This window comes from Pogona vitticeps, chromosome 14, assembly GCF_051106095.1.
Source record: "Pogona vitticeps strain Pit_001003342236 chromosome 14, PviZW2.1, whole genome shotgun sequence".
Lineage (NCBI taxonomy): Eukaryota > Metazoa > Chordata > Lepidosauria > Squamata > Agamidae > Pogona > Pogona vitticeps.
In genome coordinates this window covers 13,091,982-13,116,383 of record NC_135796.1, presented here as the reverse complement: position 1 = coordinate 13,116,383, position 24,402 = coordinate 13,091,982, and the positions used below count along the sequence as shown (strand labels likewise).

Sequence of the window (24,402 nt, the reverse complement as noted above, 5' to 3'; positions counted from 1 at the left end):
TATTAAGAAAGCCCCACTTCTTTTTTCAGAGGATTTGGTTGGGCAGCATCCGTAAAGCAGCCAACGCAAATCTCTGGGTACAATGGCTGTTGCCGCAGTCATGAGATGCAACTTAGGAAGAATGGCATCAGTGCAACAGGGCACAGCTTCACGCAGGATGACACCCTCTCTTCTTGTCTGTGCTGGACAGCTTCAACCCCTTATCACAGGGGCTTTCGTCTTTATTGCTTCCGACACAGCAAACCTGAAAGTTTCACGTCAGTTGGATGACTATATTTGGAAGAATTACTGGACTGAGGTTGGACACAACCTGTGCGTAGCTAAGGAATCGAAATTCTGATGCCCGTGGGCAGTAACGCCGCCAGCGTCTGGAACAGGCACGTAACTTTGATCCTCACTGGTGCTTGAACTTTTCAAGGCATCTTTGTACGAACTGGGGCACTCCCTCCACAGATCAAGGTCTGTCCTGATGCCACTAGAGTCAAACAAGCCTCCTTCGTGAAGAGGGATGGCCACTGGCTGCTCATCTGCTACAGTCATCCCTAGGTTACGGATAACACCTTCCGGCTCGGATAAAGCATCCGTACATTGGTTCATGTGCTCGGATAAAACCAAAGGCTGCTGGTCGTCTCCTTCTTCGCAAATAACAAAAGCAGGTTTTGAGTGGTCCATTTCCAGCGCAAGCTCCTTGGAAGTGGAGCCGTTGATGGCATTGCTTTTGAACGGGAAAGACCCTTCAGGTATGTTTTTTATTCTCTGGCTTGGGCTCTTGAGTGGCGATCTTCCGCCAGCCTGCCTTGGGTGAGCAGGTAGCCTTTGGCGATGGCAGTCCGGGGAATTCATCAAGAAGCCCAAGTAAGGGTTGCCAAATCGGGATTTCTTCAAGTTGCAGCCGCTACTCAGCTTGCGCTCTTTCTGAGCAGAATGGGTCAGTGGATAAGAGGCCGCGCTGCCCGACGAATCCGAATAAGTTTGTTCGGAGATGCCATCTATTTCTGCAGCTGAGGTTACTTTCCGGTTAATTGCTGACTGGTTTCTTACTGATGCAGAAAAACCCTGTCAGGGACAATAACACTGATAAGCGGATCTTAAAGAGTTTTGCAAAGAGAGATTCTTCAATGCACTTGTAAATGAACTGAACAAAGATTTATTTCGTTACTTCCTTGCCTTATTTTCTTCAAGGCTTCCCTATGCCTTTTTCCTTTCCCAAGATTTCAAGGTCAACAGGAGAGGAAAAAGTAAGCATGCACGTGGAAAGGAATGCTCTAAATACACCGGAAGTCCTGTTCGCGTTGCAGAAAACAGAAGGCCCATTAGCCCTTTCTCGCTAGTACATTTCAAAAAGAAAGTTTGTAAACCTTTCAGATCATTGCAATAAATGCTAGGTGCCAAAGGGTGATGGGCAGTAGATTGCAAGGTAAAAAAAAGATCACCAATGGGATCAAAAACATTCAGGCTATAGGAACTCTGCACTCCAAATTTTATCTAAGCCGACCTCTGTCTCATCACTGCATCCCATAATTCAGGGTTGTCTCTTAAGAGTGCTGATTCTACCATCGACTGGGAGGCATGTTGCAACCACTGTTGCCCAGTAAGTCCACGTTGCTTCTTCTGACTTTTGGAATCAGAATACATTAGAAGTAAATATAATAGGACCGCAGCATCTGTGGGGGATCGGTTCTAAGCGACCACCTCCATGCCGAAAAACACAGAATAATCAAACACTATACATTGCATGTTCTCTGGCTTGCTCTCGTGTCCAGTTCTGGTAAATATACCATGGAAATACATGGGAAATATGCATTTCCGGGAGAGGGGCGCGATGTTATTCAGTGTTTTCAGGTCGTGGATAAGTGAATCAGTGGATAACTGGTCCTGCAGATAGGGAGTCGTATTATACTCCTACTTTTAAAAAATAATAAAAAACGCCTTTGATAAGTCCCCATGATTTTAGTTCCTTTTTTCAACATGAAAACACTAGTAGGGGGACAGCCTGGTTCTGAAGCAGTTGGATCAAACTTTAACACCTTGAACCACTATCACTCTGGATCCTCTGAAGATACTTACGCCATTATTCACCAGCTTGGTGAAAGGACTGTTCGTAGACCAGCTGCACCATTTTTTTTGCAGCTGAGGTAACGGAGCCAGCAAGTCGTGGAAAGCGTGCGCGCTCCATGTCCGCTGAGCTGCCCCACAGCTTTCCGTCGGCACCAGCCCCCTCTCCGTGGGGCTGAGATCTGGTTCTGCCTGATCGGCTCCCAGCCAATCGCGCACGGATCCGGGACTTGTGATGCTTCTCCTTAGGTTTTTATCCTACAGACAGACAGACGAGGGTTGCAAATGAAAACAGCATTCTGCGTGCTACTTCTTTCTTTAATTTCCAGGAGCGGCGTTAGTCTGTTGCAGCAACTTGTTAAAGTTGAAGTGGAACAAGAAAGGGGGAAAAGGTAAAATCTGTTTGTCTCCTCCTATCTTCAAAGAGAAAGTTTTCTATTTAGCTTTTTTTTAATGATGCAGCATACTGTACACACGCATAATGCACTTAATTCCCCCCCCCCACTTCCTTTGTCCCTCCACAGAGGTGAGAAAGTCTTTAATTTGCCAATATCCTGAAGTGGCTCTCTTATTAAGCCACTTCACGATAGCATCCTAGTGACCTTATTTAGCCCAATCCAGCCCAGTTCCGAAAAGGATGTGTAAACGAAACCCTTAGTTTGTCCAGCATGTTGGCAAAATTAAAGAGGAAGCGGCTAGTGGCCATCGAGGTGGAAGGGAAAACAAAATATCCTGCTGGAACTGAAGAGTGTCAACCAGCGATTGCATTAGTGATGCGTGCCATCTTGCTGGCACACATTCAAGTATGTCTGAGCGGTACACTTTGTCACACGCCCAGGCACATGACAATATGCACCTATTTAACAACAGGGTTTCGGCTCAAATGTCTTGTGGTACTTTAAGAAGTCGCAACTAGCAAAAGATTTCATTGATTGCAGCTAGTACCCAAGATGCAGTCCATGAAAACATATGGCAAATTAAACTTACTAGTCCTCAAGCTGCCACAAGACTCTTTTGCTAGTTTTGCATCAATATTTCTACAAGTGGCTTGTAATTGTGAGGGAAGCTCACACTGGAAAAAAGCAACCCTTTCTTTCTTTCTTTCTTTCTTTCTTTCTTTCTTTCTTTCTTTCTTTCTTTCTTTCTTTCCCTTCCTTCCTTCCTTCCTTCCTTCCTTCCTTCCTTCCTTCCTTTCTCTTTCTTTCTTCCTTCCTTTCTCTTTCTTTCTTCCTTCCTTCTTTCCTTTCTCTTTCTTTCTTTCTTTCTTTCTTTCTTTCTTTTCCTTCCTTCCTTCCTTCCTATTTCTTTCTTTCTTTCTTTCTTTCTTTCTTTCTTTCTTTCTTTCTTTCTTTCTTTCTTTCTTTCTTTCTTTCCCTTCCTTCCTTCCTTCCTTCCTATTTCTTTCTTTCTTTCCCTTCCTTCCTTCCTTCCTTCCTTCCTCTTTCTTTCTTTCTTTCTTTCTTTCTTTCTTTCTTTCTTTCTTTCTTTCTTTCTTTCTTCCTTCCTTCCTTCCTTCCTTCCTTCCTTCCTTCCTTCCTTCCTTCCTTCCTTCCTTCCTTCCTTCCTTTCTTTCTTTCTTTCTTTCTTTCTTTCTTTCTTTCTTTCTTTCTTTCTTTCTTTTCCTTCCTTCCTTCCTTCCTTCCTTTGATAAGGAATCAAGTCACTTTGTAAGCTCTTGCAAGCTGTTGAATTTCTTTTCTGACTTTTCGAGATCAGTGGAAAAGATCAACCGGCTGGTGCCAGTGGGAGATTTCAGGGCCAGGTTGAAAGATGCATGAATTCTGGAATGCTTTTCTGCAGGGGATTAAACAAACCCCGGAGGGTGGTGGCAGAGGCAGGCAGCAACATCATGTGGCTTCTTAAGCCCTTGTTTCTGATTCCTGCACTACCCCCAGAACAACACTATAATGAGGCCTCTGGGGGAAAGAAATATGGCTGCTACATCCATGCTTGCTTAGAACAGTTACCTCTGCAGACAAAAAAGTCGGGGGGGGGGGCAGAGGCTATCCATGGTGGGTGCCTTCTGACAACTGGAGGTGCCCAAGGATGCCAACCAGTTGATCAACCACGAAATACCGAAGGATAGGCTAAAACCTTCCTCCGTTTCCTGGAACTCAGTCTCAAACCGGCTATTGCTTCACAGAAAAGGATTTGGATAAGCTTTTTTTTGGAAATCCACTTACTGTTTCATGTTGTCTAGACAAGCATTTCAAAGCAAGGTGATGCTGGGACCTTTGTTTACAGTCAAGGCTAAAGATTTCACATCTCCACCAGCATTGGAATCATGTCATAGAGGGAATGGGGCAGTGGGGGGCTTAGGGGAGAACTAGCTACTAAGTCAGTGGTCCCCAACCTTGAGTAACCCAGAAGTTCTTGGACTAAAGCTCCCAGAAGCCTTCACTATTAGCTGTGCTGGCCAGGATTTCTGGGATTTGTAGGCCAAAGACATCTCGAGACCATCAAGAGGAGAAACCTCCAAATACAACATAGGGGCCCCTTTCACTAAACAAAAATAAAATTAAAAATCACTGTAAATCACACAATGGGTTCCTCTACCTGTATTCGATAGGAGGTAAAACTCAAGCCACCAGCTCCAGGACTGGCTGAAATAATAAAGACTTCGTCGCTTCCAGATTCGGTGGTTACTGCTGACAATGAAGAAGGTCCATCCGGATCCGTTTGTGGAGGAGAGCACTCCATGCTGCCTGCACCAGATGTAACTGCAGGAGATATTACAACGCATCAATTCATTTATCTATATCAGAAGAAATGTCACCCTAATAATTACTTCTTCAGGGTCTCGGTCTGGAATCGTCCTCTAGGTCCATTGCCCGAGCGTTCAGTATCTCAAAAGGACGGACCCACAGATAACATAGAATCAGTGAGTTGGAAGAGACCTGTCGGGCCATGGAGTCCAACCCCCTGCTCGATGCAGGAATCCAAATCAAGGCAGATCTGACAGAGGGTAGCTGAAGCCCATTATTGCACGTCCTGCACTATCAGATCATCAAGACGAGATCCTGTCCCTCATCTGTAGGACTACTTTTCATCTGTAAATTGCTACCATTTCTCTCCCTCAGCCTTCTTTTCTGAAGGCTAAATATGCCCAGTTCTTTCATTCTTTCCTCCTAGGGCTTGGTTTCCAGTCCCCTGATCTTCCTTGTTGCCGTCTTCTGAACTGGCTCCAGTTTGTTGGCGTCCTTCTTAAAGTTTTGTGTCCAGAACTGGACACAATATTTTAAATGAGGCATAACCAGTGCTCAGTAGAGGGGAACTAGTACAGTCGTGCCTCGCTTTACAATTGCCCCGCATTACGACGAAACCACATTATGACAATCTTTTTGCGATCGCAATTGTGATTGCAAAACGATAATCTAAATGGTTTTTTTTTTTCCTTTGGGATGATTGGTTCCCTGCTTCGGGAACCGATTCTTCGCAAAATGACAATTTTCCTACAGCTGATCGGTGGTTTCAAAATGGCCACTGGGTAAACAAAACGGCTCCCTGCTGTTTTCTGGGACGGATTCCTCGCAAGACAGGCAGCGAAAACGGCTGCCCTATGGAGGATCTTTGCTGGATGGTGAGTTTTGACCCCACTGGAATGCATTGAAGGGATTTCAATGTGTTTCAATGGGGTTTTTTTCGCTTTATGATGTTTTTGTTTAACGGTGGTTTTCCTGGAACGGATTATCGTCGTTAAGCAAGGCTCCACTGTACCTCATGAGATTCAGAGACTGTATTTCTGTTAATGCATCCTAAAATCGCATTTGCCTTTTTTTTTTCCGGCCATACTGCACAGTTGGCTCACATTCAACGGATTTTTATTCATGTTCTCCACCATCTATAGGAAACGTGTCATTGCTTGGATGCTGTTGGACCAGGAATTTCATTGTCCCTCACCATTGTCTTGGCTTGCTAAAGCTGAGTTGGGAGCACTTTGGAATAGTGGCACAAAACAATCAAAAGGCTTCTAAAAATGTCCAATACAAGTAACATTTGGAATTAGCTAGATCGTATGGCTTATTACCCCCAATAAAATAACTTTGTTCCTACTCTTTTCATTTGAAATATAATTTCATTCCCTCTTTGTTACCCAAAAGAACAACTAGTTACAGCTCATTGCCTTGCTTGTAACCCTCCAATGCTGGAAATCAACTGCAAGGTTTATAAATAGGAATATATAAGTATACTGAAATTAATACAAATTTCATAGCGACCGTGGGTCCATAAATAGCAGTCACAGGGACTTGGGAATGAGAGGAGAGAGGGTTTAATTCTGCTCCCCTGTCGCATTCCTGTTCTAGAAATTGCTGCTTGGGTCCTTTATTAGCTACCCTTGAGATACAAATGGCAGCTGCAGATATTTGTTTATGAGGACCACGGCAGGAATAGAAGGCCATGATGTCTCTCCTCTGTGTGGCTGTGGATTACACAACTATTTCTTTTAAAAATCAGTTTACCATTCGTATGATCTAGTTGGGCCCAGTCTTGAGAAGCCACTATCACAATCTTCAATAGCCGATGGATGACTGGGGAGCAGTGAAGTACGCTCTGGATCAGCTCTGCCGGTCCCTTCCTTGGGTCCCCAGATGTTCTTGGACTACAACCCCCAGAAGCCTTCACCACTTAGGTGTGCTGGCTAGGACTTCTAGGGGTTGTAGTCCGAGAACATCTGGGGATCCGATGTTGGGAACCACTCATCCAGATGTTGGAAATCGCTTTGGATCACTTTGCTCTTGCTCTAACTTTCCGCTGGCATGGTATCTGTGTCCCTAAGACTGAAGGGGATTTCAATCCGGCAGAACCTCACTCTTCTCCCTCTCCATCCTTTTTTCTGCCTCTTTTTTCACTCTCCTGCTGGAAGATTCTTAAGATCAATCAGCACAAGGGGTTTACACCTACACTAGAGCGGTTGTACCAACCCTCCCGGCTTCTGAACATTACAAATCCTTGCTGGCGGTGTATCGTGGATCTAGTATCTCACTGGAGGTTGGAAAAATAATAACTTTTAAGAGATTCCATTTATTTCCTGTGCAAAGGCAAAGACACAATTTATGTTGTCACAACAGTACTACCAACATACAAAAGATGAGATACCAGCAGGCTTGTAGAAAAGGTTTGTAGAAACACATGCAAATCTGTAAGGGGGAAAAAAAACGGGCAGCGTGATCTTAATAGGCCTGTTTAAAAGCAAGTCCCTAAGAGTTAAGTGGCATTTATTTCATGTGATATCAAGTCGATTCCAACTTTTGGTGACTCTTTCCAGAGTAGAGAATACTCAGAAGTGGTTGAACCTTCCCTCCTTCCTGGAGAGGCTTGCCCAAGGCTACACAGGCTGGCTCTTCTCCTGGGACGTTCAGTCAAGAATCACTGAGATTTATCAGGCTGGAAATATTCATAATATCACGCTTTTAATGAGGGGAATCAACCCATGCGCTCAGCGACCGCAGAAGGTGGTCTAACTGTCAAGGAAGGGAACAGAAAACTGGAGAGGAGGAGGAAAGGGAAGGGAGTATCCAGGACAAGGCCACTGAGCCCACGCCGTGGTAAGTCCCATCTGTAAAAACTGGAATAACAAAAGAGACTGCCTCGTGTTTTGCTACTCACCTGCCCCATTTCCACCAACAGAGTGGTTGTTATTTTCGTTCTCTTGACTTGGGATCACCACATGGAGCTCGTTGAGATCAGCGGCCGCATTCTGGATCCCGTTCTACAACAATAATCCACAGTCAACCTCTTCAGACAAAGAGTGAGGAAACTCTTCCAACCTGAGATCTGAGTTTAATTTCAGAGAATCTCTCAGGTACTACCCGCAGTGAGTAGCACCAAAGGCATAAAAAGGTTGGAAACCAAAGAAGTAGAATACTTTCGATGAAAGCTCTTATGGCCAGCAACGAAGGGCGCAGTCACACATGCCAAAAGAACGCCCATTATATCGATTCTGCCATTATCTAAATGATTCTATAAATTTCCATTCACACGACATGAATAACGTTGATCCATTTGGCCAGCCAATCTTTTTTTCCCCACCTCACTTTCCCCCACCGCCTTTTAAAAATAATCTAATCCCTGTATTGCTTCAATCCTTATTATTTGGACAAGTGTGAATGTTGTTGTCAATTTATTTCTTTTGTGAAAGGTCCGGGTTTGGGGGCACCACGGCCACTGTGTGGCCAACCATGCTTGCACCCCCCTTTGTTTAAATTTCACGATAAACCTCTTACTTTTTCTTTTTTTTCTGCACCAGTTTACTGAAGCATCTCTTAGCTGATATTTTCCCTGTTGTAAGTATCATCCCTGCTTTTGTGTAGCTTATAGTTAATTCTACCCCCTTCAGCATTTCAACAATGTTTCAAGTCCATTTTAGTGCTGCCCTATCGAGTGACATATCCCACCAGGTGGCATGTTGACTAACCGTTGGAAGTGACAAGAATATAGCATACATATGCCGCTGTAGTAGGACATGGTGGTGCTACGGTTTGAACCGCAGAAGCCTCTGTGCTGCAAGGTCAGAAGACCAGCCGTCGTAAGATCGAATCCACGCGACAGAGTGAGCGCCCGTCGCTTGTCCCAGCTCCTGCCAACCTAGCAGTTCGAAAGCATGTAAAAATGCGAGTAGATAAATAGGTATCACCTCGGAGAGAAGGTAACACCGTTCCGTGTCTAGTCGCGCTGGCCACTTGACCACGGAAAATTGTCTTCGGACAAACGCTTGGCTCTACGGCTTGGAGACGGGGATGAGCACGCATCTGGACTAAATGTCAAGGGGAACCTAGCAATATTTTGCTTATGGAGTTTTTTTAAGAAAGAAGATCTTAGGGCAGTGGGGACTCAGAAACAGGACAAAAAATGAATTGATTTATATGAGATGGCAATTATAGCTACAAAACCAGTGCAAATAGCAAGAAATGTATCGATTGAACTGTGAATAAGCTCAGCAGTACATATACCACATGACTATACATACAACTATATTGATATGGAAAAGGAGGAAAAATAAACTATCCAGATGGTCCATGTGATTAGACCCTAAGACTTAGAAAAGGCATCCTGACCTTTTGCAGTGGTGAAAAATCCAGAGGGAAAACTAGGAAGTCAGCAAATGCTAATATCGTGGGGAAAGTAGCCTGGGGGTGTTCAGGCAACGGGAAGATTAGATTGCCGTAGATCAACAAAACATTGACGAAAACAAATCAAAGAAAAAGGAGGGGAAAAAACAAGTCCGGCACAAGACATAAACGAATGAGCACTAACCTCTTGATCACAGTGTACATCCAAAGTGCTCCTTTTGGGGCATAATTTCTGCCTGAGAAAGAAAGAGTCAAAAGGAAACATTATTTTATTTATTTATTTAAAAAATTTGTAATCCTGCCTTTCTCTTTAACAGGCCCCAAGGTGACTTATATCAGGAAAAGACCATATCAAAAAGCTAAAAACAGTAAATATACAGATAGTTTAAAAGAATCACACAAACACAATCGACTCCATAAAAGCATTTAAAGTAACAAGGCACAACAATCCATTTAAAATCCCTTCTCAGATAGCTTGTCATGAAGGGGAAAGCCTGCCTGAAGAGGAAGGTCTTTACTAGGAGAGGGACAGCAAAGATGGGGCCAGGCTGGCCTCCAGTGGGAGAGAGTTCCAGAGCCTGGGAGCAGCCACAAAGCAGGCCCTCTCCTGTGCCCCCACCAAACACACCTGTGAAGGTAGTGGGACTGATAGAAAGGCATCTGCTAAAGCTCGTAATACCCTAGTAGGCTCATAAAGAGAAACACGGTCCTTAGGATAGCTTATTCACGTATCTATTGTCTTCTTTATTTAGCATCAGCATCACAAGCTTTAGCCATCCCAGTAAAAATAGCACTCAAGACACCACAATACAGATAATGCAAATGAGCTACCAAATTTATAACACATCAAAATTTAAGAAGGAAGGAAGGAGCTGAGGATGGGTGAGCGGGAGGAAGGAAGGAAGGAAGGAGCTGAGGATGGACGGAAGGAAGGAAGGAAGGAAGGAAGGAAGGAAGGAAGGAAGGAAGGAAGGAAGGAAGGAAGGAGCTGAGGATGAATGGATGGAGAGAAGGAAGGAGGGAGGGAAGGAAGGAAGGAAGGAAGGAAGGAAGGAAGGAAGGAAGGAAGGAAGGAGCTGAGGATGGATGGACGGAGAGAAGGAGGGAGGGAGGGAGGGAGGGAGGGAAGGAAGGAAGGAAGGAAGGAAGGAAGGAAGGAAGGAGCTGAGGACAGACGGGAGGGAGGGAGGGAGGGAGGGAGGAATTGCATCCACTAACTTGAAGGCTACAGTACTTCAGCAGAAAATCAGAGTAGATACCTGTCAGAATAAAAGCATCTTTCACTGCTTGTCCAGGGGGGTGGGGGGTGGAATCAAAGATACAGCCAATCTGGCTTTGCTTGGAAGGGCTTCCAGAGCAGCTAGAAGATGTCCTCTTGACATCTCCACCAAACATGTTTCTTAATAGTGGGTGGGAAACTGGGACAGGATTTCAAAACCCAGGCAAGTTCCACGTGAAGGAATACATATTTCAAGCAGCCATACACATGCATTTTAACAGCCTCTCCAGTCATAATTTAAGGAACATCTCCCCACCCCCACCCCCGGCAACATTCTTTAAAAATGAAAAAATGCAACCCAGACATTTTAGGCAAATCAATTCCAGAAGAAGCATGAAGACAGGTAGAAGGTACCTCTGATGGCAAATTGTGTAATGCTCAGTTTTGCTTCAATCGGTTTGAGGATGGTGAACTCGTATTGCAAAGAATGAAAAAGGACCAGAGAAAAGCACCAGAGGCAGCTCTGTGTGAATGTAGGATTTAATTGTGTAGAGGTTCTAGATATATCATAAGCCAGCATCCCTATGTGCTTTTGGGCCTGTCTGCTGTTCAGAACGTAAAGTGTTCAGCTCAAAGCTGCAAACAGGGCTCGGAAATTTGATTTGGCCTAATACATTTAAAAGTCTTTGGCATTCTCCTGTATGGACTCTTCAGCTGGAAGGAGATGCCGTAGCCATGGAGAAAGCTTGGAAGGGCATAACCACGATGGTCTTGGGGCTGGAGCAACTTTCCTAGGAAGAATAATCTGAATTTTTATTCTCTGTTCTTTTAAAAATACCCCTTTAAATATTTTTACAAGACACAGAATCCCTTTGCCTTCCTGTTTGTCCAGGAAGGAGTTAAAACGTTCTTTTACTGAGAGTCGGGTAATTGGGTCCTGACTGACAGAGTTAAAAGTTCAGATTGCCCTAGACCTGGAAATGATCTCCTCTTTGAAGTGCTAGGAGCCTGGTTTCAGAAATCTTGATGAAATAATTACTGAAAGCACTCAGAGCCGAGATAGACACAACTGCTCTGTGCCTCTGAAATGCAGAAATACTTTGAATATGCCTTACGAAACTGTGTGCTAATTCCTTGGAGATACATAGCAAAATGTCTCCTTCTGGAGTACTGTCACTCCATTACTTTCTTTGAAGCAAGCTTGGTGTTTTTTGACTATTCAAAGAAAAGCTGTCTTTCGACTGTTTCTGTGACCTTTCATTGCCTTCCAAATATTTTCCCTCCCTGGCTCACAAAGCTGCAACAATGCATCTACTTTGGATGGCTCTTGCTGATAATCCTGTTCCACACATACTCAGTCTTACAACAAAGTGGTTATTTTCTCCCTTTTGAAAGGTCTTTTTTGAGGATCAATATTTCAGCCCCTGCAGCCTGGATTGTTTCCAAATTTTAAAAAAAAGTGGGTGAGACCAACCATTCTCTTTCAAGATAGGCAAGACTAGTCTTTTCAATTCATATGACCTGTTTTAAATCTGGGGACATTTTGAGTTGCTTGCCTTTGATGGTGGTGACCACTGTTGTTGACTCTGAAGTGGATAAATTTAAGTTCATCACCCTGAGTTATGATGTTTGCTTCAGCCTTGCCTTCAAAGCGCACAGTCTTGCTGTGTTGCTTTTTCTATCTAAGTGGAAAACAGAGCAAGGAGGGAGCTTTGGGTATTTTCCACGAGGAGGTGTGAGCAGAATAACAAGCCTCTTCAAGAAGGCACTGTAGGGAGCAGTTCCCTACCAGGTCAGGTATTCCAACATTTCTTGGTGTGCACATTTCTACTGCAACCTCTTCGTCTTCACAGAACAAGAAAACAACCCACACAAACTCCAGACTCTGCAGGGCACTAATCAAATTAAATAACACACGGACAAGCTGTTTGTTCTGGGGGGGGGGTTGGGGGAAAAAGGGTGGAGAGGGGAAATAACCTCCCTGCTAACTCAGGCCTGGCCTCCTGGCCAAAAGTAATTAGAATTACTGGCCAACCAACAACCGAAGCTTTCATTCCTTCTCTAGCTAGTAAACAAAGGCAACAGTGTGGCAGAGTCTTGGAGTCTCCCCAGAGGCGGCTAAAGGGAACGGGCTCCCGGCAGACATTTGCCGATGAACCCCATCCCAAAATACACATACATACATACACACACACATCTTCATTAGAAATGCTTTCAATGTCAGATCTGCCCAGTGCCATTCAGATGGTTTATAGGGTGGGTTAGTGTTACTTTTAGCGGGGGGGGGGGGAAGAGTTTTTAAACAACAGCATGAAAAAGAAATGGGGGGGGGGGGAGAGCCAAATCCTGACTTGGCTCAAATCTCCCAAATACAAAGCCTGGTCCGTGGAAGAAGAAAGCAGGACGAGATTGGAAAACAGATGATTTTTTTTTAGGTGATTAGCTTCTCTCATGGAGCTTGCCTTCCTGCAGCAACGGTGTGACTTAAGGTTGCCCTTTCTTGGCTCAACGGTCTCGGGGAAACACTGGGCTAAGAAGCACTGAGGTTGAATGCCTTGAGTGTGAAGAGTCGGCTGCTAATAAGAGAAAGCAATACATTCTAATTAAAACTTGGGACCTGCAACAAAATGTTGCAGCATGTACAGCGCTGCAGCATGCAGCATACCAGTGAGTGATGATTTCATCCACTCTGTTTCCATAGCTAATTGCCCCCAAGCTTTCCCTTCCCTCAACAGCCAAAGAGTGCACAGCCCCAGTCCTAGTGGTCTGTCTTAATCCCCAGTTCATAGGGATTTGTTTTCTCCAAAAAGACCTCTTGCCATATCTGAAAACCCTGGAGTGGCCCTGGGCTTGTTCAGTCGCCACTTTAATATATGGGTGGCTGCTTATGAAACAGCACTTGGAGTATAAACGCGAATTTATTGCAAAGTTTTGAATTTCTTGTCAAAATCCTTTTTAAATACACAATAGAAGTACAAAGATCCACAGAGGAGGATAACTACAAGTTCCCCAGAGTCAACCCCTTCCTTATTAACTGGCAATTAAAGTCTCAATAACTCACTCTGGGACATTTGTAGAAGCAAGTTTTTTTAAAAAAAAATGTTTTTACTTACAGTTGTTTCAAAATTACAGACTTGTATATGCTGCTTTCTTTACTGCACTCATATTAGTAACCAGCTGAACAGATCGACAGCAAACAAACAACTGCCACCAACAGACAAAAGGAAGGGGGGGGGAACCACTTAGCAGAGAGGCAGGGCTTTCTTTTAATTCAAAGGCTAGAAGGAACAATTGGTTGGTAAGAAGACAATCACCCCAGCCCCAAAACATCCATCTCAGTCACATAAATTGCAGACAGCCTGAGAAGCTGCAAATAAAACTCCAACAGAATCTTCCGCTCATTTGTAGGTTCACAGCGCTCGTTAGAACTGCTTGATCTCCACAATAACTGCACGTTAGGTTAGAAAGCTGATAAACAAACAATAAACAACATTATAAATTTTATAAATAAGTAATAAGCAGAATAAGAATACCTGGTCATTACATTATCTGGAGGCAAAGCATGGATTTTATTGTCATGTGTACAGAGACCTCTACAGAAGTAATTCAAAATAAAGAAGTGGCTGCTTTAAAAATGCAAAAAATAAAAAATAAAAATCTCAGCATTAAGGAGCAAATTAAATCTGTAGGAGGGATAGAGGGCAGCAAAATGCCGCCACTTGCATACAATGCTTTTAAGTACATGTATTATGGTGATGGTGAATAGGGCCAAACAGGTTTTTTTTGGGGGGGGGGGGGGGCAATTAACTTAATCTCTTCTGCAACTGGGCAAAAAAAAAGGAAATGGGTAGAGCTCTCAGTTGGGGAAATCCATTTTAGTAGATTAATTATATGAATTTTAGTTAATTGGTTTAATCAATTAGATTTACATCTATTTTAAACGAATGCCTCCAAGCTCATGCCACCTACATTTTTTTATAAGTAACTAATAGTTGTTTATATATGAGCCAGAGTTTTTGGAGTTCAATTCCCCATTGTGCCTACAGAGAGAACAGCCAGCCTGGGTAGCCTTGGGCAAGCTGCACAGTCCCAGGGCTCCCCCTAGAGGAAGGGAAGGGTAAAGCACTTCTGAATAATCTTTACTGGGAAAACTCTGAAGAAGGACGCCATACATCAGAATTGCCTCGAGGGCACACAGTTATTGAGTCAAGGCACTTTTCTAGTCAATCACAGTGTTATGAATGCATTAATTTAATTGGTCAGTCAATTAAACAGGGTCCAGTAATATTGGCTGGCCTTTTTTAGCAGGAAAATAGCTTGGGACCAAGACATGGGAATTGTAACATGGAAAAGCGAAAGGCAACCAGGAGTCCATCGTGGCAGCACTTACCTGCAAGCTATACAGAGTGAGGACAAGAGGACCAGAGCAAAGAAGAGTATTCCCGTTATGATGACCAGCATCATAATATTTTCTTTCCCCTCTTTAGAGTCACTCACGCCCACCGGCTCGGTATCGTTCTTGTACTCGAAAAGCATCGCAAAGCCCCGCCCCCGGTCCGTGGTTGTGATCAACTCCACAATGACCTCGACCATCTTGAGGGAAGACCCAAAGGACATGTTCTTGTTCAGCGGCGATTTCGTCCCACAGAAACGGGAAGAAAAAGCAAAGAGGTCCGAGACGTACAACACGTCGTGAGGGCAAATTTCAGCCGAGGGCCCTGAGGTGGAAGAGGAGTCCGTTGGCGACATTGTAGTCAAAATCGCCACGTCCTCTCCTGGATGTTGATTATAGCCCTCAGAATTGTCCCTCTCACCTTTATCGGTGAGGTGAGAAAACAGTGTTTTATCCTTTGGGTTTTTGTGTTCCTCTTGCACTCCGCCACCTGTTTCTCTCGGTAGGGTGTCGTTGGTGGGTGCCAAGAATTTACTTGGTTTAGCGCTGCCCAACTCTTTGGCTTCTTTTATCTGCTGGAATGGTTTCGCCTCAAGTTTTTGAGAAGCAGCCTCTGGAAGTCCATCGTGAAGGTTATAAAAACCAGTTGAGTTAGACTCTTGGAGAGCAGAACTGACTGTAGGAAATAGGGTAGGAAAGTCAATGTTTTCCTCACTGGGGAGAAACTCTTTGTTAGTATTTTCAGGAAGGGAAAGAAACCCGTCCCAGGCATCAGGATTCGCACTCATGCTTTCAAACACATCAAAGTCGAAGATTTCCAACATTAAGTACGTTCTAGCGGGGATAAAGAATTCCCAAATGCAATGGATGCCTGATGAATAGTTGTTGGGGAAACCAGGTGATAAAATAAGACCTCGTTCCATGGATTTGAATTGTGCGCCGCAAGAATAGTATACCTGAAACAAAAACGACAAGAAAAAAGGATGATGGTAGACTTATTAGTTTCTTTAAATAGAAGTATGTACTTAAATCCAGTCAATCTTGCACTCCCCCTTCATACTGAATCTAGTTTGTCATCAGTGTCTGTCTATTTATCTATTTCCAAGTCACTTTTCAGATATTGGGGGCTCAAAGTGCAAAGCAATAATATAAAGTATACATAACAAAAAAAAATCAGAAGAGCAAGAAAACTTCATTTGGTTGCTATGGGTTTTTTAGGCTCTTTGGCTGTGGTCTGAAGGTTGTTCTTCCTAACGTTTCACCAGTCTCTGTGGCCGGCATCTTCAGAGGACATGAGTCAGAATGCTTTCTGTGCTCTGCTGCAGTTTGTTGGATAGTTGAGTATTTATAGGTGTGTGAACAGCTTTTGTCCTTTACAGGAGATTGGGTGATTATGGTGATCAGCGTGTTTTTGTTGTGGATGTATTGTTGTGATAAGGGGGAGAGATGATCTGTTACTGTGATTGATAGGTGTCGTTAGCTGGTCTTTGTGTGCAATAATCACTAGTCCTTGTGGCTGGGTAGAGTTCGTTGACCAAGAGCCCGGGGGAAAAACCCACAGCAACCATCAGATCCCAGCCGTGAAAGCCTTCGAGAATACACACACCAACAATATTAAACTCCATTGACGTTCTGGTGAAATACTGCAGTTTTAACTACCTGTCTAGGATCGAGAAGGAACAGAGTCCTCGTGACCTCCGAATCGGGTTCCACCGAGATGCAGCTACAGAAAAAAAACACCCTAATGTATCTATTACTCTAGCTTCTCTTGGTTATGGCATATGCCAGTGGTTCTCAACCTTGGGTAAACCAGGTGTCACCAGTTGTGCGGGCTGGGGTTTCTGGGAGTTGCAGTCCAAGAACACGTGCGTTAGCCAAGGTTGGGAACCACTGGCATATGCAACAGAGCTGCTAAAGGAGGTCATAAATTACTATGGCAGAGATGGTATTTTATCTATCCCAGCCCAGCCAGATCCATCAGCTACCATTGAGACTCCTAGCTAGTGGATGATTTGAACTCATGATCCTCTGGAAGACGAGTGGAAACCTTCCGCAGAACCCTGGGCCACACCACAGATCTTCTTCTTTTTTCCTTTGCAGAAGACGGCATCCTTCTCTGCCTTCCACCACTTAGGGTTGCCAGATTTCTGGTTTTGGAGTCTGTTTCTTTATTTCAGTCTTTGGGTCTGAAATCTCAATGAATGGGATGCTTCCAATCTGCTAATCCTCTCTTTTAGGACATCATGGGTGTCCTAAATCCATGAGAAATCTGATTCTCATGGATTTAGGACATGCCATTTAGGTAAGTTGAGAACCATCCTTGCTTTTGTATCTTACGTGTTCCGGAGCTGCTGCTACTAGAATCCCCGTAGCAGTTTTAAAATTCACCACAGAGTCTCTACAGCATCTTTCCATCACATGCATATACCTCATTTTGCAATTGTTGCTAAAGGATTTGTCCAGTGCAAATGTATACCCCCATGACGTCACAAGGGTATGCCTCTGAGTCTTAGGGACGCAGACCTGACAACTATCTCACAAACAGAAGTAAACTGGACTGATGGTTGGAGATTACTTCCATGCTGGTAACAGGAACCCACATTCAAAGGGAGCTGGTCCAGTCCAGGAGATACAGGACAGGTGGCCTAGCAGGCAACCTCTGACCTTCAACAGAGGGGAATGAATGAGTTTCTGCCATAGCTGCCCTCCAGCATCTTGTACCGAAGCAGTAAAGGTAAAGGTTCCCCTTGACAATTTTTGTCCAGTCGTGTTCGACTCTAGGGGGCGGTGCTCATCCCCGTTTCCAAGCCATAGAGCCAGCATTTTTGTCCGAAGACAATCTTCCGTGGTCACATGGCCAGTGAGACTTAGACATGGAACCCTGTTACCTTCCCACCGAGGTGGCCCCTATTTATCTACTTGCATTTGTATGCTTTCGAACTGCTAGGTTGGCAGGAGCTGGGACAAGCGGCGGGCGCTCACTCCGTCACGTGGATTCGATCTTACGACTGCTTTGTCTTCTGACCCCGCAGCACAGGCTCCTGCGGTTTAGCCCACAGCGCCACCATGTCCCTCTACCTGAAGCAGTAGCCTTACTGTATCTAATGGTAGGGCCGGCCCTAGGTGAAGTTATGACCTGGATTTGAATTCTGGCACCTTTCTTATGGATCAGCATCAATTTCCTTGCTTTCTGAGTCATTATATGGGGAGGGACCCCTAACTGCTTCTCTGTTTTGCTTTTCTTAAACAAGAATGGCTGTCCTCTTCAGAGTTTGCTGTGTTACATATATAATCATGCTGTTATGTTTCTTAGAAATGCTTCAGTGTGGAGGAGCTGCTCAGTGCTGGAGGGAGCAGAACATATTGACCTTCAAACTCCATGGTGATTTCTTGATGCAGAGGAGTACATGAACTCAGAGAACGTCACTGCAACTCCAGCATTAACTTGACAAACATAAATCCCACCCCCACCCCCCACCTTGGAAAGAGCAAAGTTATAAATTAACAAAGCACTTGCTCCCCTGTAGTCACCATTCACTCCCTGGCATTAATTGGGGAGGAAAGGGGATTTATTTTAAAAACAAAACTAAAAGGGATTAAGTCATTTTGAGTCTGTTTAAACACAAGAAAAGATCTTGGCAGGACAACAGACAAATCTCACAGAGTCTGTGCAAAGGCACAGATGTCAAAATACTTGAGATTCTTTCTCCCCTCCAGTCCCAACCTCTTTGGTGCACACTGAAATTAAAATCTTTGAAAAACACCATAAATTATTTGTTCTAAATCGCCCCCTCTCTCCCTCTTTCACACACTTATATACACAGCTCCTGTGCATAATTTATACTGTGAGAGACGTAGGAATTTATATTTGCAACAGTGTGTGTACACTAAACACCGAGGTCTGATACCACTTAAACTGTCATGGCTCCTTCTTACGAAATGCTGGGATTTGAGGAAGTCTTTAAAAACATATTTGCTAGAGCGCTACAGCGCTATTGCGTGGGGAAATGCAGTAGAGCTTTCGAGCACAGAAGGGGGAAGGACCTCACCCAACCTCAAATCCCAGGATTCTTTAAAATACTGCAAGATAAGTAACAGTTCTACTCTATTCTGTTTTGGCTGCACCTCATCTGTAATACTGTGTGCGGTTTGGGGCATCACATTTTACAAAGATTGTCAACAAGCTGGAAGAGGCCCAGAGCTGGTCGATTAGAATGAATAAAGTTCTAGAAATGAAGCCCTATGAGGAACATTTGGGATACATTTACAGGTACACCTGAAGTAATGGACTGAAATCACAAGGAAGGAGGTGTTGCCTAAACATTAGGAAGAATGGCATAACAGTCAGGAATGGTTTCACAATAGAATGGCCTGCCTTGGAAGAAGTCGGCCCCTGCTTCACAGGAGATTTTTTTGAAGCAGAGATTAGATGGCTAAATTTCATGGATGCTCTAGCTGTGAATCTCCTGCTTTAGAAGGGGTTGGAGTCCTTGACTTTTAGAGCTCCTTCCAGCTCTACAATTCTATGAGACACAGAACGGAGGCTGCACACCAGTTTCAAACAACTCCCGGATGGATAACCAAATCGGATGGATTTGGACTCGCTTGTCTGATGTTCAGTTCCAAGTGGTTCCGTGATGGAATGAAACAAATATATAAATGAATTTGTGCCTGGAGCACAAATTGAACCAGATGAGCCCCATATTATTTCAGTCCCCTCCCCCAATCACCCTTTTTTTTTTTGGAAGCCCCTCCCCTCCATTTGAAGCTGCTTCATATTCTGAAGCTAGCTATCTAGAATTTGGCCGGTTTATTCTCCACTGTAGAATCTCTCATGCCTCCAGATTTCCTGTACACTTCCTGTACACCCAATACCTATTTTTATTTTATGTATTTATTTGTTTTAACCAATGCAGGTCAATGGGAGGCTTACAAATCAACATGGATGCAGGGCACAGATCAAACTGGAAGAGGCAAAACCCACTCCGGACCAGAGAGGGAAACATTCCAGAGTCCCAAACTGGTATCCAGATCAAATTGGAGGGTCCGCGCAGAGCCTGATGTAGAAATTTGATCAGGAAAACTAACGCAAGAAGATCCTAACCAGCTGCTACATTCTTGTCCTATGGAGCAGGAAGGCTGCTCTGCTTTATTTTGAGAAGAAACATTTTTACTGATGATATGAAGGGAGCTGCAAGGGATGGAGTGAAAATAGCAAAACACCCACAATCACCCACCCACCCACAGCACCCAAATCCAACCATCTGCTCTGTTCACCTAAGTCTAGCAGAAAAGGTCATCTCAGTGGCCAATAATTTATTCATTAAAGCTTTTCAATACCCCTGAAACAAAGGAGCTGACTTCTAAATGTGCTCCGTCAACAAGACAAAGAAGCCAGGAATTCAAGGCAAATCAGAGATTTTTTTTTCTACGTTCTGAATCCAGAAGGTGGAAGGTGAGGTTAGACAAATTTGCTAGACAAATTGCAAAGAGTGAGAAAGGACTTGCTCAAACATTTTATGTCTCAATCACATATGTACTATAATATGGGAAAGAGGAATTTTGACAGAAGTACCTTAGGCTGTTGATGACATGAATTTCCCTGAATCCCGTTTTGATAACCTAGGTGAAACACATTTATTTAATTTATTTAACATATTTTTACCCCATCTTTATCCTTAAAAAGGACCCAAGGCAGTTTACATCAGTAAAAAACAGTGTTTAAAGCTAACAATGGTGAGTATACAAATAGAAAAAGGATCAAACAAATAACAAGGTCAGAAGACCTGCAGTCGTAAGATCGAATCCATGCGACGGAGTGAGCCCCTGTCGCTTGTCCCAGCTCCCGCCAACCTAGCGGTTCGAAAGCATGCAAAATGCAAAAATGCGAGTAGATAAATAGGTACCACCTCGGTGGGAAGGTAATGGCATTCCGTGTCTAGTTGCGCTGGCCACGTGACCACGGAAGACTGTCTTCGGACAATCGCTGGCTCAATGGGTTGGAAACGGAGATGAGTACTGCCCCCTAGAGCCGAACACGACTGGACAAATTGTCAAGGGGAACCTTTACCTTTCCTAAGGTACATCAACCCATTTAAAACCCCATTCAGGCAGCCAGTCACTAAGAGAAAGCTTTCCTGAAGAGAAAAGTCTTTTGTCTGCTTGGGGAAGGAGAGCAAAGATGGGGCCAGCCTGGCTTCCAGTGGGAGGGAGTTCCAGAGTCTGGGAGCAGCCACAAAGAAGACCCTCTCCCATGTTCCCATCAAATGGACCAGTGAAGATGGTGAGACCGAGAGATAGACTTTTCCTGATGATCTTAACACCTGAGCAAGCTCATAAAGGGAGATGCGGCCCTTAAGATAGCTGTCACACATTTCATTGTGCCAAGATTCCACAACACCATTTCCCATCTCACTTTGCCTAACCCTGGAGCCAGCCATGAAAACAAGCATCACATGCTTCTTAGTTGTCTTTTAGAATACAGGAAACAATACCGGATACGGTTGTGATCAACTAACAGTTGATTTAAATAAATATCCTGGCAACGATGTCACATCCAAAGAATTCAGAAACATTTGGAGAGACGGAGGTTTTCAAGTCTGATGCTATTTTCCAATCAATTCGTTGTGGGTTATTTTAAAATTAATAAAAAGAAACTGAAAGCTATGCAATGAGTTACTTTATAAATATTCTATCCAGGAACAACAACAAACGGCATTGTAAATGTGATAATGAGGAAGAAATGAATTATTATCTAGAATTAACTCTGGTTTGTTAAACCCATTGTATGCAGGCCATCGCTTAAGGACACTGTTGTGTTGGGTTTTTCTTTCGGCACAGGATTATGTTAAATTAAGGAAAAACTATATTATACTAGTCCTTTTAAAAGAATGAAAACAGCCCCCCCCCGGCTTTAGCTTGATACTGGGCATTTCCAAATTCAATCTTGACATGTCTTTTGATGGATCTCCCATTTTATTTAAGCAGTTATGTGTTTATACAGGAGTTGATGGTTGTATATTAAGAGAGACCTTAGTATGGTTTGGTACAGTATTTGGGCATCATCTTCCTTTGGTTTGCTCTAGATGGGCAAAGACCTGCATAGGATTATAACAGCATGTTGCTTGTTTTCAGTTGTCAGCAGGTAAGAGCCCAGAAACGGACCTCCGTGTGCAAAAACACACAACTGCTTGTCTGCCAGCTGGAAAAGATGGGTCACCCTTTTGAAAAACAAATAAGAACGCTGACGTGTATCAACGTTGTGGCTTTCCTGCATAAACGCTGAAACACCTTGCTGTTCTTTTTAGCAGCAATCATATTTATTGGACTTTTTTTTCCCCCTCTTACCTCTCTGGCCCCTAATTTTGCATAACGGTGCAAAAGCGAGTCGTGAGCATGCGGTGGATGATGACTTCATGGCATAATTATATGTTCTGTTGAAGGCACCCTATTCTGATAAAAACCACAGCTGTGAACGTCTCAATAAAACAGCTGATGGCAGCCTCCTCGCCCCTAGCATAGCAGTTGCTTTTGCTTTCAGCTCAAGCTTCTAGTGGTAATTAGTTTTGTTAACTGTCCAACTGCTCCTGTAGATTTCCAAAGGCTATAGAGCTTATCATGCAAAGATATAAAACTAACTCTCCTAGAAGAGCTGCCAGATAGCTCAGTGGTTTAGGTCTCTGTCTGGGGAGCCAAAGGCTGGGAGTTCGATTCCCTGCCAGGTCTCCTTCACAGGGGGTGGACTTGATGATCTATAGGGTCCCTTCCAGCTCTACTGCTCCAAAAATATTATTATATTAAGATTATAATAGAAGATAACATGAACCACAGTGCTATCTGCAGAAACTGGTTGGGAGGCTTTCTAAGACTGCATTACCTACAGCATGTATATTTAATTCACCATACTATCTCTTTTTTTTTTTAAACAAGAAAGCCTTTCTTGTTGTTTGGTGCTGCTACTCATAGAACAACTGAGGGTGCAATCCGATGGGTATTTGTCCTGAAGCTTGGCCTGGATTGGGAATGGGCTAGCTTGTTCTTGGTGACCACACAAGATAAATGCTATTATGAAGAGAACCAACCCTGTTCAATGCTGACCAACACCTTTTTGGATCCCTACTAGTGTTTTGTTGGGTTTTGTCGGGGTGGGGTGGGATTGTTCAGTTCCAACATGTGTGATTGATGGTATTGAAATGAAGCAGTTAGCTTATTGTTATTTTAATTATTTATTTTAAAAAGGTTTGCCCCACCTTTCTCCTTAAAAGACCCCCCCCGGCGGCTGCCCCTTTGCTAAAGCAGTTCAATGATCTTGAGAAAGGGAAAGCTTCTTTGCCCCTCACCCTTGAAGGGGAAGGGAGAGGAAGTTTTCCATTTCCTATTAATTGTTGCCAACACATCAGCCATGGACTGAAAGGCCTTTTTTAAAGTGCTGTATCAGTTGTGCTGATAAGTTAGCAGCAATTAAGAATGTGCTGTATCAATTAAGAAATGCAAGACTTCCTTTTGCTTCCCCTCTGAGGGTGAGTGGCAAGGCAGCTTTCCATTTCTCAAAGTCATTAAGCTGCTTAAGCAAAGCATGGAAGAGAAGACAGGAGGGAGATTTTGTTTGTTTCGTTTTTTTGTCTTTCTTTTCTTTCCCTTCAAAGGAAAAGAATATCAGTATCATGCTAAACAGAATCACTTGAGGTGCAATGTGGGTGATCCTTTGCACACCAAAGGACACACTGCCTCTCAGAACAACTGCGTTTAGACCAATCCAGGCTGTGACACTTAGGCTGTATTGTCATACCTTAAGTCTAAATGCACATCCTTGAGCTGTTTGTTTTCACTCAAGAAAATATTTGTGCCTGCTTCTGTTTCTCCTCCTCCTCCTCCTCCTCTCTCTCTCTCTCTCTCTCTCTAATATGCACTCCTGCATTCCCATACCATACACTCCAAGAAAATCGATTTAATGGATGGATTCCTTCTTGCATTTCTTGTCTCCTTCTGCTCACCTTGTTAACCCCTTCCCCTCCAACCCCCATCTCCCAAGCCACAGGCTTTTATTCCCCCCCTTTCCTAACTGGCAAGGCTCTTAACACCTTTCCTTCCAAACAGCTCAGCACAAAAACCAAGAGTTGCTAGCGCCTTAAGTAAACTAGGCTGTTTTCACGTTAGCTTCCAGGCTCCCAAAGCAGCATAAGGGAACTTCAGTCTTCTTGAGAAGTAGTGTTACCAGAGTGGAAACGTCAACCCTCCTAATCACTTCCATGTGCTTAAAACTTTTAACTTATTAAAAACAGCAACAGTGTTTTCCTTTAAAAGGAACTCCTTCTCCACCTCTGCTCTGAAACTTAAGAAGCAATGTTTTTTCCAGGATGTGGATGCTAGTGCTCCCAATACAGCCAGAGCAAAATTGGGGTACCAACTTTGCTTCTCGTATGAGCCTTTGCTAACACACAGCTGTATGTATACACTACCACATGCCGTTATGGTTACATCAGTGTCCCTTTTTTGTGACACATGTCTTCCTCTTTGGTGATGGGTAAGTGGCCACTGCCTCCTAGGGCCTTATGGTCCTGCTGTCTGTAAGCCCTCCACGTTAGGGCTATTACATTGTACGCTGGAACAATGTCCATTTGTTCATACTTCCAGGTTTGTTTGTTTTTTAAACTCTGTTAATAAAA

At 43.8% G+C, this 24,402-nt stretch overlaps 1 protein-coding gene across 1 annotated transcript in view; it reads right to left on the bottom strand.

The window, feature by feature from the left end:
• LOC110087916 (uncharacterized) overlaps window positions 1–24,402 on the bottom strand; it is a 36,139-nt gene continuing 11,737 nt past the window's right edge. The window contains exons 2-7 of the mRNA XM_072983660.2: window positions 14,735–15,693; window positions 9,310–9,361; window positions 7,663–7,765; window positions 4,612–4,775; window positions 2,068–2,313; window positions 1–1,056 (exon numbers count right to left, since the gene is read on the bottom strand). Coding sequence (XP_072839761.2) covers window positions 286–1,056; window positions 2,068–2,313; window positions 4,612–4,775; window positions 7,663–7,765; window positions 9,310–9,361; window positions 14,735–15,693 — 2,295 coding nt within the window. The 3' untranslated portion in view covers window positions 1–285. The remainder of the gene's footprint in view (window positions 1,057–2,067; window positions 2,314–4,611; window positions 4,776–7,662; window positions 7,766–9,309; window positions 9,362–14,734; window positions 15,694–24,402) is intronic.